Source organism: Pediculus humanus, genomic scaffold (assembly GCF_000006295.1).
Source record: "Pediculus humanus corporis 1103172107623 genomic scaffold, whole genome shotgun sequence".
Classification (NCBI taxonomy): domain Eukaryota; kingdom Metazoa; phylum Arthropoda; class Insecta; order Psocodea; family Pediculidae; genus Pediculus; species Pediculus humanus.
In genome coordinates, this window is record NW_002987236.1 from 18,257 (window position 1) to 32,600 (window position 14,344).

The window sequence follows — 14,344 nt, forward strand, 5'->3', positions numbered from 1 at the left end:
AATTAAAAAAAAAAACTCTTTTTGGTTGTTATTAATGTGTAGTAGAGTTTAGGTCAATGTATTATTATTATTATTATTATTGTCGACAATGTCAATTGTTATTTAATTTAATTTTTTTTTTCCCCCGGGTATATATATATATATATCATTCATTTTGCTTTCTTATTATTATTATTTTTAATTAATTAATTAATTAATAAACTTGCCAATTAATAATAATAATAATATATATATATATTTCTTCATTGTGAAAATTTGTTTGTTTTTTAATTTAATACAGACGAAATTAAATTGATTAATTATCATAAGTTAAGTATATGGATAATAATAATGATTTTTTTTTTTAAGTAATAAATTTCTCGTTTGTCGTTTGTATTTGTATGTTTTGTATGAGGAAAAAAAAAAAGCACCGTTTTTTTTTTTTTTATATATTGTGGCACGGTAAAAAAAAAAAAATTGTAAAATTGTAATAGAATGAGCAATAAATAAATAAATAACTAAAAGTTAAAAACGTGTGCGTAAAAATGAGAATTTTTTTTTTTAGTTTGTTACCCCCCACCCTCACCCCCCATTAAATTGTTTCCTGTAGCAACAGCAAAAGTTTGTTAAATGTTGGAAAAAATGGAAGAAGAAGAAAAATTTCGTTTTGTACAATATATAAAAAAAATTTTTGGAAATGATGTAAACGATATCGACTTATTAATTTTTTTGGTTTGTTTGTTTGTTTGTTTGTTTGTATATTATCATTATCATTAAAATAAAACGTCACATATAATTTTAAATTGTTTTAGATCGATATGAAATTATTACAAAACAATAAAAAAATTACGGATTTGTACGAAAAGGATGACGACAACAATTTAATAATGGATATAATAAAAAATTGCAAGAAAGAAATTGATAATAATAATAATGATGATAAGGCTCCCATATGGATTCAAACAATAAAATTACAATTATTTTGGATGAAAAAATATCGTTTAAAAGGTATTTATATAGAAATTTTTCGACTTTCATTACGGGATGTTAAAATGATTGTTTGTTTGTTTGTTTGTTTGTTGCAGAAGAAATAAAAAAAATACATCACGAAACAATATTTAAAAACGTGTTGCCAATATTTTCCGACATAGTCGATGAAAGTTATAAAAAAATTGTCAACAAGATACACCTTTATAGGAAAATTGTTATTTTTGTCATAATGTTTGCCGGATTGGGATTACCAACGGAAGAATCGATTATTATAGAAACTCAAGGTTGTTGAGAACTCCCTAATTTATGATAATATTATTATTATTATTACGAATTTTTTTTTTTTCAGCTGCTTTGCAAAGTATATTTAAAAATTCAGAAATGGATAATTTCATTATGCTGAACAAACATTCGAAAGAACATCAATTAATTGAATTTGCACGACTCGTTACAGGCATACGTCTTTTTAATAAGGATTGTAAAAAGGGAGGAGAAGGAATCGATGATCGTAAGTGATTATGATGATGATAATGATAACAAAGGAAACTAATGCTAATGTTTTGTTATAGTGCCCATGATATTGTCACAGGGTGTTAAAGCAACCAAAGAAAGAGTTGCGCGTTTTAAAAACGATTTAAATGAAAAAATTAATTGTTTTGTAAATGGCGGATTTAAAATCTACGATTTGAATAATTTAGATGATAAAATAAAATTACGCCATTTTGAAAATGTTGAAAATATTAAAAACGGTTTGATTTATCTAAGGCAAATTGAAATATCGTTAAAGTTTGTTGTTTTGATTCTTCTGTAAGGGATTCGAGGTCTATGACGTAATAAATTTTGTTTTTGTTTGTTTTTAAGGGATATCATTAGGGATTTAAACGATTCGTCGATGATAATAGATGAACTTATATTAAAATTACAATCTTACCTTTTAAAAATCCACGATGTTGTTAAATATAGGGTAGCCGTTGCAACGGTTCAAGTTTTCCCTCTTTTCCTCCAATTGAGTAACGTTTGGGTTCAAATGCAAGAAGAAATTGACGTACTAAGTGAAATCAATAATAATTTCGTTGAACTTTCGTCTTATATGGAGGTGACAATACCTGAAAATATTTATTGTATATGTTAACCATAAGCTAATAATAATAATAATTAATTTGCAGTTGATTAATAAAAAAAATTTCGAGATATCGTTATTTTCGACTGATTTAAATACGTTTTTACCAGTAGAAATCAACGATTCGATTATACAAGATACTCCCGAATTTTATCCCGGTGTTAAAATTTATTCGATGAAAAATTTAGCAGAAGACAACATTGTGGTAAATTGATTTTAAAAAAAAAAAATTGAAAATTTTTGTAAAGGAAATAAATATAAATTTGGTTTTTATCGCAAGTTGGAATATAACGGATTTTGTGCTTGGACTTTGTCACACACAAATGGATTTTTACTCACCGGAAATGTATCAATCGGTATTATGGAATTTGATAATCGTTATTATTCATTTTATTCACCGGAAGCGAGTTACAAATGGGCTAAAGATCCAATACGTTACATAAAATCAATTTTTACAATCGTTAGGATCAAAGTGGATTTAATTAATATTTTAAACATGAGAAAAGATTTAGAAGATTATGGAAGGGAAATGTTGTGAGTTATGATGGTGTGTTCAGTTTTCGTTCGATGATGAATTTATTATAATTGTGGATTTTTTTTTTTGTTTAAATGTAGGAAATTTAATGAGGAACCTAAGAGGGCAAATGTCGAAGTTCAAACAGAACTTCATCCCATTGAATCAAACATAAATAAAAATCACACGTTTAGCGAATGGGAGTTAAAGAAAAGAGCTGTGAAAATAGCAAATTTAACGAAATGTCAAACTAAATCCCAACAAACGATTCGTTTGAAACGAGATTTTTGTATTCAAATTACTCCAGTTATGGATAAAAATATACAAACTTTAACGGACAAATCTTGTAATCATGACCATTTTTCAAAAGCCGTATGGAAATTATATTAATTAAATATATATAAATTACCTAATTATTATTAGCATTTACATTTCTTTAATACTTTTATATCCTTTTTAAAAGAAAAATTTGCTTACCGTTAGATTAAAAGTTTTTTTTTTTTTTCCATTATTAATTAATAAGTTTGTAAACCCCTCAATGTGTTGTAATTGATTAAACATAAAATGAAGTTTAAAACTTTTCTAAAACTATATTAATTATTAAATTAGTCGTTAAACCAAAAACGATTAATAACTTTTCTTAAACCGCAATTTAATAAAATTAAACATATATGTAATAATTAATAAAAAAAACTTCATTATTAAAACCGCCAAAGTCTGCCATTTTAATTTTTAATTACAATTTCGGTTAAAAGATGTCGTGCGTAACCGACTCACCGACTCCTTCTCTCTCTCTATCTCTCTCTAATTCGAACGTACGATTAGACATTTAGTACAAGTTTTTTATTAAGAGCTTAGTTAGTATCAACTATGTCTCGGTAGAATTGAGTGTTTTAATAATATATGTATAATGGCAGTTAAAGTGAGGTGGAAATTTTCTCGCTGTGTTTTTATTTGTATATTTAGTGCATATTTTATTAAATTAGTTGATTGTGTTTATTTGAGTAAGTATGCGAGTATTGTTAAGCATAAAAAAAAAATTCTTTACTGTGTCATATATATAGTTTCATGCTTTGAGCTTCCTGTTGTAATGGCGTCCGATATAAGAGTGGTACTTGAAAAAATGAAACAACCTTTTTTTTTTTACCCCCACTAAATTTCTTTTATGCATATATATATATTTTTAAATTGTTGTGTGTAAGGTACTTGCACCGTAAAACCTTATTTCAATTTTTTTTTTTGGTAGTATTGTGTGTACATTCATCAGTACCTTGTTGTCTATTATTCGTTAATAACCTTGAACTAATATTAACGGTTTTTGACCTTAGTTTAGGATTATGTTACACATCGAAAATATATATATATATATACCAAAATAAATAAATAATCAAAGTACAATAATAAATAAAAAAAGAATCAAAGTCGTCTTCCCAGTAATACATTTTATAATTTTAATAAACTCAACTTTGATTCATATCATACAATTTTTTTTTATAAATTATTTGTTTTTAATATAAAAATTTCATTACGACATAACAGTAAATGTGTCACAAACATCACACACACACACATGGTTGGTGACACACACACCGACTTCCATTAATACAAAACTTTTTTATTTATTATTGTAATTATATTATTTTATTCGTTATCCACTAAAATTATTATTATTATTATTATTATCACATTACTTTTAATTACCTTAGTTAAATCTGTATCGAATAAATAAATCATTAGTATCATAATAATAATAATAATAATAATGCAATTAAAATTTGTTATCACACATAATAATAATAATAATAATTAAACGATTATTCGTTATTGTTTTTCATACACTTATCAATTATTTTAATACAAATTATATTCATTATTATTATTATTATTATTATTATTATTATTTATTTTTAAATGAAGGATTTTTAAATGAGTCACAATCATGATTTTATTCGATTTGATGAATCAAAATTGAAGAAAATATTTAAACTTGACGATTGTAAAAAATTTTAAAAAAAAGAATTTTTTTCATATTACCCCCTTTATTCATGTCGGATATTCCAAATTTAAAAAATTGTTTGTAGGTTTTTAATTTTGTACCAAGTTTGTTTGTTTGTTTGTTTGTTTGTAAAATCAAATTTCAATTCATTCATCATTTAAATAATTTTTTTGGAATAACAACATTGAAATGTGAATGTAATGAAATGATTTTACAATTTTTTTTCAACTATTTGAAATTATCGGTTCACAATCGATTATTATTATTATTATTATTATTATTTTGATGTTAATTCGAGGTTTGTTTTTGTTATTTGTGATAGTTTTATTCGAAACAGTTTTTGTCAAATTCATCATTAATCATTACAAAAAAATTTTTACAAGTTAATTGTTTAATTTTAAGCAAATCCTAATCGAATAAAGGTTTTAAATTGATTTTACGAATGATAATTTATAATTTGGTAATTATTGAATAATGCATTAGAAGTAAAAAAAAAAAAAAAAAAAAAAAGTGATGATACTGATTTGTATAATAATTAGGTTATTAATGATGCATTTAACAACATTCTTCATCCTATTATTTTTTTCGAATGGATGAAAAACAAATAATAATAATAATGATAATGATAATGATTGTAATGATTCTTTTGTTATTTTTCCTATTTTGAATGGCAGGCAGACATCAAAGTATTATTAATGTTTATTGTTTTATGTTTGGAAATTTTTTTGTAAGAATGATATGAAACATTCTTGAATTTGGAAGAAAAAAAAACAAAATCATTTCATTCATTCATTCGAAAAAAAAAATTCCCCCATTTTTTTTTTTTTTTGTTATTTTAATTTCCTTAAAAAAAAAAAAATTTTATTCTTAAAGCTAATAATAACCGGTTAATGATGGGAGGTAGGGGGGAGGGGGTAGTGCAAAGCGCGAAAAGTAATAATAATAATAATAATGGTAACAAACGATTGGAAAGTTTTGTTTTGTTTTTTTTTTTACAAAGTCATTAAATTTTATCAACAGGTCATAGTAATTGATGATTGATGAGAACATGACTTTTAAATTCTATTTTTTTTTTTTTTCCTTTCGTCTTTATTGTTTTTTGTTTGTCGAGTTAAATAAAAAAATTGTCGATGTGTGAGAAATTTTTTATACGAAAAAAAAAAAAAAAAAAAAGGAAAAAAAAAATTATTTTCCGTTTTGTGTACTAATTACATGTTTTGTTGAAAACAAACACAAAATGTAATAAAAAGTATTTTTTCATCCTCGTTATTTTTCCCTCTCTCTCACTCACTCTCTCTCTCTCTCTCTCTCTCTCTCTCTCTCTTTTTTCTCTCTCCACATTTATGGATTTATTGTTTGAGAAATGAATTAGTAAAAAAAAAAAAAAAATAAATAAAACGATGATTAATTATAAGAAGTAATGTTTTTGTTGTTGATGATGATGATGATGATGATGATGATGATGATGAGCTTAGAAAGTGAAAGGTGACGTTTTTATTTGAAAAAAAAAAAAAAAAAAAAAAAAAAAATTCATTTGTATTGTTCTCTCTCTCTCTCTCTATTACTGTATATCTCTATGTTGTCTCTCTCTATATTATTGTATGTCTCTATGTTGTTTCTCTCTCTCTCTCTCTCCTTCTCTCTATATTATTGTATGTCTCCATGTTGTTTCTCTCTCTCTCTCTCTCCTTCTCTCTATATTATTGTATGTCTCTATGTTGTTGTCTCTCTTTCTCTCTCTATTATTATATGTCTATATATTAACTCTCTCTCTCTTTATTATTGTATGTCTATATAGTCTCTCTCTCTCTTTATTATTGTATGTCTCTCTCTCTCTCTGTCGTACATTATAAAAATATTATTTTTATTTATTTTTATTAATCGTTCCGTTTCGAATGTCAAAAAAAAAAGCCAGCACAGGTACATTTAAAAAAAAAAAGAATCCACTTTGTAACATCGTATAAATGTAATAATAATAATAATGATAATGATAATAATAATTAACGAAATCATAAAAATGTTTTTAAAAAATTCAAATTTTTTTGGTTGGCTTCACGATAAACAAACACATTTTTTTTTTTTTCATTCATTTTTTTTTTTTTTTTTTTTTTTTTTTTTTTGACTTTTGCTGTTGGTTTCTGACGTTTACAAACAAACAAACCCCCCCCCCCCCCCCCCCAGTTGTTTGGAATTTAAGTTCTATTGAAACTTTGTTTTTTTTTCCCAAAAATTTCCCCCCCAAGAATTTATTAAAAAAAAAAAAACAAAAGGGTTGGCCCACATTTATTATTATTATTATTATTATTATTATTATTATTATTATTATTATCATCATCATCATCATCATCATCATCATCATCATCATCATCATCATCATCATCATCATCATCATCATCATTATTATTATTATTATTATTATTATTATTATTATTATTATTATTATTATTACTTTCCCGGCTAAGAAATTAAAAATTCACTTTATAAATGATATAAAATGTATGATACGTTTTTTTTTCGTTAAACATTCGCTCGTTTTCTACCAAAGATTCTCTCTCTTTCTCTCTCTCTCTCTCTTTTAAAGGACCGTTTCGTGTATTTTGTATGAAAATGAAACAGAGAGAGAGAGAGAGAGAGCACAACATCAACTTTTTTTAAATTAAAAATGTATAAAAAAAATATATATAAGTATAATGTTTCTTTTCAAATTTTTTTTTTTTAATTACGCGTTTTTATATGAGTATATAAAATAATGATGATGATGATGATGATGATATTTGAAATGAAAACACTATTAAAACCATTATTATTATTATTATTACAAACGAATTCGAATTTTTTTCTGTTTTTTACCACGAACGCGTATTTAATTAACTAAATCGGATATCGGTTTATCGATATTTTCGAGTAATCAAAATTTTATATGTTTATATCGAAGGAGGGGGGGGGAAATGAAGAAGGATTTTCTCGTATACGAATTGATTGTATACAACAACAACGACAACAAAAAATTATCCCGTTGTTGTTGTTGTTTGGTTTTGTTTTGGAAGAGAAAGAAAGTTCCCCCGTTTAAAATGGGGGAACTTTTTTTTTTTTTTTTTTTTTTTTTAAACTTTATGCGTGTATGTATGGTTTGTGTGTAATAAAATCCTCCTTACCCCTCCCCCTCTCTTCCCTTTCCTCCGACCCGGGTCCGAAAACGGACTCGAAAAAAAAGAAAAACGTTAATAAACGCGTCGCGAATCTCGTGCCACGACGATTTTTTTTTTTTTTTTTTAATAAATAAATTTCCCATCGAAATTTTTATTTTCTTTCTATGTAAGTCTCGAAACGTTTACAACCGTGCAAAAAAAAAAAAAAAATAAATAAATAAATAAATAAATGAATTTTTATATTCTATTCAAATTTCAAACATGACGACGACAATGATAATTTATGATTTGTTGTTGTTGTTGTTGTTATTATTATGCAATCGTTATTACCAACCGAAAAAAAAAAAAAAAAATGATACGTGAAAAAATTATTATTAAAATTAATTAAATTTTTATATTAAATGGAAAGACGAGGAGGGTATAAACAAACAAACAAACGAACGAAAGAACGAACACAATTATGTTTTTGTTTTTTTTGTGACCATCATTCACACGGACGCTTCGTCTTTGTTGTTGTTTATTATTATCATTATTATTATTATTATTATTATTATTATTATTATTACACAATGGTCATTCTCTCATTTTACGCATAAATGCGTACGAGCACCATGTTTTTTTTTAACGTCGTTTAATATACTCGTGTTAAAAAGAAAAAAAAAATTTTTTTTTTTTTACGTAACTTTGTTCGAATTTTCCTCATTATGTTATTATCATCATCATCATCATCATCATTATTATTATTAGTTTATTTTGCATAACCGCGCTCGAAAACGTTTTCTTATTAAATAGCAATAATAATAATAAGTTTAGCAGGTTTTCGACTCGATTTCAATATATATATATCCTCAAAGGTATTAAATTTAATGCCCGTTTTATTTAATAATAATAATAATAATAATAATAATAATAATAGGAAAAAAAACAAGATGGCTCTCGGGCTTTGACGCGTGAGCGATTTTTTTAAAAAAAAAAAAAAAAAAAAAAAACGTGGTTTTAATATAAAAATCAAAAAAAGAAAAAGATGAAGAAATAAAAAAAAAAAAATAAAATAAAATCTTTAATTGTTTGGGGATGCTGCGGGTCAAAACAGCTGCAGAGAAAAATAAGAAGAAAAAAATACGGGGAGGGGAAGGGGGGAGGGAGAAGGGGGACGGTTGGTTGGCTTCGGACCAATTTTCGAATTGATTCGTAAATAAACGGTTTAGTAAGAAGAAGAAAAAAAAAATAATAATAACTAAGCTATTTTTTTATATTTTTTCATTGCCCGTTTTGTTGTTGTTGTTGTTGTTTGTTCTGCATCAAGAAACAAACAAGGGGAAGAAAACAAATTTAATGACTCTCGTGCGCGTATACGGCACCTTTTTTTTTTTTTTTTTTTATATTTTAATACCGGAAATGAACTTGAACAAAGACCGAAGCGAAATATCCTGATCTCTCTCTCTCTCTCTCTCTCTCTCCCTCTCATCCTTTCCCCCTCCCCGTCTTTATTCCGTACGGTATCGAATGCATATCGAGAAATCGAACGATTTTGAAAAAAATGAAATAAAATCGTGAAACGAAACGTTTGAACGATTCTCACCTAACAATAATAATAATAATAATAATAATAGCAGACGAAAATTGTTGGGGCGCCCGTTCGGCGTCGGGTTTCAACCCCATACGGTCAAATTTTCGTATAAAAAATCACATTTAAACTAAGGGATGAAACCTCCTATAATATAAAACCTTTTAGAAAACTTTTTTTTTTTTGTGTCCGTAAGGAAAATAAACAGGAAGTTTCTTTCTACGTTAATAAATAAATAAATAAAATATGTCTCTAGGTCACGTGTGAAACGTCATTATTATTATTATTATTATTATTATTATTATTATTATTATTATTATTATTATTATTATTATTTACTCATTAATTTTTTTAAACATAGGATTATACGATATTAAGTATAAAAAATGGAGTCGCGGCGAAATGTAGGGGATGTAAAAAAAAATGTAATTTTTGGGTTTCATTTTGATGACAATTTCTCCAACCTTGAAAAAAAAAAAAAAAAAATGGAAGCCACAAATTTTGTCGCGTTAATAAATTTTTAGGTTTCGAACAAGTTAATAATAAGAAAGAGAGAGAGAGAGAGAGAAAAAATTAATTAAATAACGCGATGACCCGGACTAATAATAATTATCCGTTCGATGTTTTAGAAAAGTATAAAATTTATACGAAATCGTCATCATCATCATCATCATCATCATCCTACTGAAATTCGCCATTTTTTTTTTTTTTTTAATTCATGTTTGTCTCGCGCTCATGACTAAACACTATTTAAACGGTCGTTAATTTTTAAATGTCGCAAGTTAGAAACGCTTAAAATTGGGATTTTTCGTCAAATACAATTCGTGGAGGAAATAGTTATCGCGAATTGTTTTTATTTATTTCCGTCTCTCTCTCTCTCTCTCTTCCTCTCTCTTTCTCTCTCCCCCCCCTCTCTCTCTCTCTCTCTCTCTCTCTCGTGCAGGATTTTTTTGTTGTTGTTGTGACGTTTCGTTTAACGTTTCCAGGGTGTTCGAAAATTAAAAACAAAGAAAACTAACTCCTATTCGATAGAGAGAAATTTTCCCACCGCTCCCTCCCCCTCTCCCTCCCCGACATCGATTATTATTATTATTTATAATTTAAAAAATTCACGATGAAGTTGTAACGCAAGTATGATAATGATAATGATAATACTATTATGTAATCGTTAGATTTTAATTTATAAAAAAAAAAAAAAAAAAAAACAAGATAATAAAATGAGTAGCACACACACTTTAAAAGGAAACATTTAAAGACGATCGAGGAACGAAACGAACGACAACATGATAACAAACGGCAAAATTCTTTTTTTGCAGATCGGGGGATTCAGATAAAACTATAAATAAATTTAAAAAAAAAAAAAAAAAAAATTAAGAGAAAAATGGTGGATGAACCCGTGAGAGAAGAGGACGAAACGAAGATGACGTTCCGGGCCGTTATGGACGAAAAATATTACACCGAAACGCCCACGACGAAAATTTACGCGGCGGAATTAAATTCGCCGAAATTCATATCGAAAATCGTTAAATCTTTGAACGACTTGTTGCCCATACCGAAATTACAACATTTGAAAAGAGTCAAAAGAATCGGAGATAAATTTCACGTTATTTTGAATTTCATACCGGAAAAAGGTGTGGAAGGAGAGGAGGAGGATGGGGATGGGGATGGGGAAGAACGTTCGAGTAAAAAAATGAAATTGAACGATGATTGTATCATTTTGGATGATTTGAAAAAAAAGGGATTCGATTATGAGAAATTAGGGATCGTCGGAGTTGGAATTCATTCCGTTCCGATACGCGGACCCAAAACGAGGCAACAATTCGAGAAGGCCATGGAATATTGGCCGGTTAATTTTCATCCGGAGAAGAAAATCGAAACGATGTTGAGCGAGAGAATATTCGATGAATCCGAACGCGAATATCATTTGGATAACATGAAACGAGTTTTGAAAATGTCGGAGAACGAGAATGGGAAAAACGTCGCCATGATTGTGGATTTCAAAGAGAGACGAATCATCGCTTGGGGATGCGATAGGGTGGAAGTGCATCCTTTACAACACGCCGTAATGGTGGCGATTGATGTCGTCGCGAGAACGAATAATGGAGGCGCCTGGGATCTTCCCTACGATGAATTAACTTTCGATATGAAAAACGCAACGTTGAATCATGAATCATCGTCAATGGACAAGGTGAAGTTGAAAGCGGGGGAGGTTGATGATGATGATGATGATGAGGCCCCTTATTTGTGCACCGGTTACGATTTGTACGTGGCAAAAGAACCTTGCGTAATGTGTGCCATGTCTCTCGTACACAGTCGAATCAAAAGAGTTTTCTTCCACGTTAGAAATCCCGAAAGGGGAGCTTTGGCCTCCGCGTGCCACGTTCACACCATCAAAGATTTAAATCATCATTACGAAGTTTTCGAGTTCGTCAAAGCAAAAGAATGAGAGTTTATCGAACGGATAAAAACTGACACAAATTAATAATAATAATAATGATGATGATGATGATGATGATAAAATATATTTTTTGTAGAAAAATGCGAACGAATAAAATTTATTATTTGTACGTGAAGGCGTTTTGTATAAATTTAATTAAAAAAAAAAAATAATAAAAAAAATGTCGGCGAAAAAAAAAAAAAATGTCGGCGTAAAAATTGTCCCCTCAAAAAAAAAAAAAATTCAAACGTGATTTACGTTGCACCTTAATTATAAAAAATGACGTCACTATTTTTTTTTTTTTTGTTTCTATTTCCCCTACGAAGTTATAAAAAAAAAAAAAAATTATTTATATATTTTAAATTTGGTTATCGTTCACACGCACACGTTCGTTCGTTCGTTCGTTTGTTGAACGTGTCTGGAAATTTAATTTTTCATTCTCCAAAAAAAAAGAAAAGAAATACTACGTTAAAAAAATAAATAATTGGTTGTTAGTTTTTTTATTTACACGTCGTTTAGTTTGTGTAAATGAAATGAAATTTAATGAATTAATGATGAAATTGTATGAATCGATTTAGTGGTAGTAGTAAAAGTGGCAGTAGTAGTAGTAGTAAGTAGGCGGGTTTCCCCCCCTCCCCTCCTGTCTTTTGTTTTCTTTTCCCTGTCATCTATCATTCTTTTTCCATCCGGTAACATCCGGTTTTGGTACAAGAAGAAGAAGAAGAAGAAGGTCTTTTAAAAAAAATTGTTTTTGTTTTTAGAAAGTAGAAAAATATTATAAGACGGTGTGTTCGTATTACATAAATAATTACAATATGTGACATGCATTTAAAATTAAAAGTGTTACACGTTGTGTGCGATTTACGTGATAATTTCGTTTCAACAACAACAACAACAACCGAAAAAATTTAAAAACAAACGATGGATGTAATGGACACGAGATTCACAACGTGGCAGTAATTGTATATTTGTTTTTTAAAAAAAAAAAAAAAATCAATTCCGCATAATAACAATGCAATTTCAGCAATTTACAAATATACACGCGCACGTACGCACGTGTGTATTCCTATCGACCGATTATAATGATGATGATGATGATGATGATGATGATGTAGGGGATCCCTAAAGCGATCATATTGTTTTGACACACTAAATTATTTATCACGGAGCCGATTTGCGTTTACACGTGTCACAGGGATGTCGATTTCATATCGAGTTTTTACGTCCCCCCAAATAATTTAATAAAATCGAAACGGAAACGGAAAAAATGTCATTATTTGCAGTAATTAAAAATTCTTTCTTAAGCGATTTAATTTGTGTTTAATTTGCATTTAAAAATAAATAAATAAATAAATAAATATTTATGCTAAGGTATCATTTTTTTTTTTTTTTTTTTTTTTAAATTACGACGAGTAGTAAAATTTTATATTGAACTTATTATTATTATTTTTTTTACGACTTTGCCCTTTGACCCTTTCTTTCTTTTTCTTTTTGGTATTAATAAAAATGATGTTTTTAGAACTATTAACTGTATTTATAATTAAAGTGTAAGCACGCACGCACGCACGCACGCACGAACGCACAATAAACTTTACCGAATCTAATGGATTACCGAAAAATTAATTATAGAGAGAGAGAGAGACGTTATGGAAAACCGATTTTTTAAAAAGTCTTATTCCACGAAAGATCGCGGATGGAAAACTACCCTTATGAACGTGGCAGCATTTCTCGCGCCAAAAAAAGAGTAAAAATGTCTGACTCTCGAAACAACAAAAAATTCATCATTTTTTATTTTAGCCTTTAAAAAAAAAAAAAATAATAATTTCCTGTCGTAAGCGTATTTATTTTTAAGTCAACGAACTCGTTCCCGTAATCAGCATAAAATAATAATAATAATAATAATAATAATAATAATAATAATAATAATTTGTTGTTGTTGTTTTTTTTTTCTTACATTTCGAATGACAAATGAATTACTTATTTATATCGTGCAATCATCAACGGATGTTTTATTATCGAAAACTGATTAATTAATTTTTTTTACTCTGTGGAGCGTGTCTGGCAAAAAAAATTTAAATTCAATCGTGATTCACAAAAGATTTCTCCTGCCACGTGCGTGCAATTTTTTTTTTTTTTTTTTTTTTTAAAGGAAATCGTAATATTAGTTGTTTAAATAATAATAAGAAATTTGACTTGTGCGTTATTTCTCGATGATTTTTCTTTTCACATGACTAATCTATGAGAGTAAAGAATAAAAAAAAAATGGTGGTAGTGGTAGCAGAATTTCACGATTGTTATTTCCACGGAATAATTCAAATTTATAATTATCGTTATTATATCGTTTTTTTTTTTCTATTTCGAGGATTGGGATGAGCACGTATTCTAATTATTGGTGCTACCGTTCTTAGAATTTGTGTGCTAATGTGCAGAGTTGTATATATTACCCAGAAATACCATTGACTAAGAGAGAGAGAGAGACTCATTTACTACCCCCCACCACCACCACCACTACTACTACCATTATTATTATTATTATTATTACGATTTTTTTTTTTTTTCGTCCGACTCGCTCTCTTCTACTACTTGTAATTA

At 27.7% G+C, this 14,344-nt stretch overlaps 2 protein-coding genes across 2 annotated transcripts; both read left to right on the forward strand.

Annotated features, from left to right (window-relative positions):
* Positions 1-866: 866 nt before the first annotated feature.
* Phum_PHUM252130 (uncharacterized protein) lies at positions 867-3,156 on the forward strand (the record flags this gene model as incomplete). Its single annotated transcript, XM_002426355.1, has 9 exons — positions 867-987; positions 1,065-1,253; positions 1,319-1,477; positions 1,539-1,755; positions 1,831-2,065; positions 2,160-2,294; positions 2,370-2,623; positions 2,705-2,975; positions 3,127-3,156. 9 exons carry the CDS (start codon positions 867-869, stop codon positions 3,154-3,156), a joined length of 1,611 nt encoding a protein of 536 aa, XP_002426400.1.
* A 6,931-nt stretch (positions 3,157-10,087) lies between these two features.
* Phum_PHUM252140 (cytidine and deoxycytidylate deaminase zinc-binding region, putative) lies at positions 10,088-11,761 on the forward strand (the record flags this gene model as incomplete). Its single annotated transcript, XM_002426356.1, has 2 exons — positions 10,088-10,096; positions 10,691-11,761. The coding sequence occupies 2 exons, from the start codon at positions 10,088-10,090 to the stop codon at positions 11,759-11,761; spliced, it is 1,080 nt and encodes a 359-aa protein (XP_002426401.1).
* Positions 11,762-14,344: the final 2,583 nt, after the last annotated feature.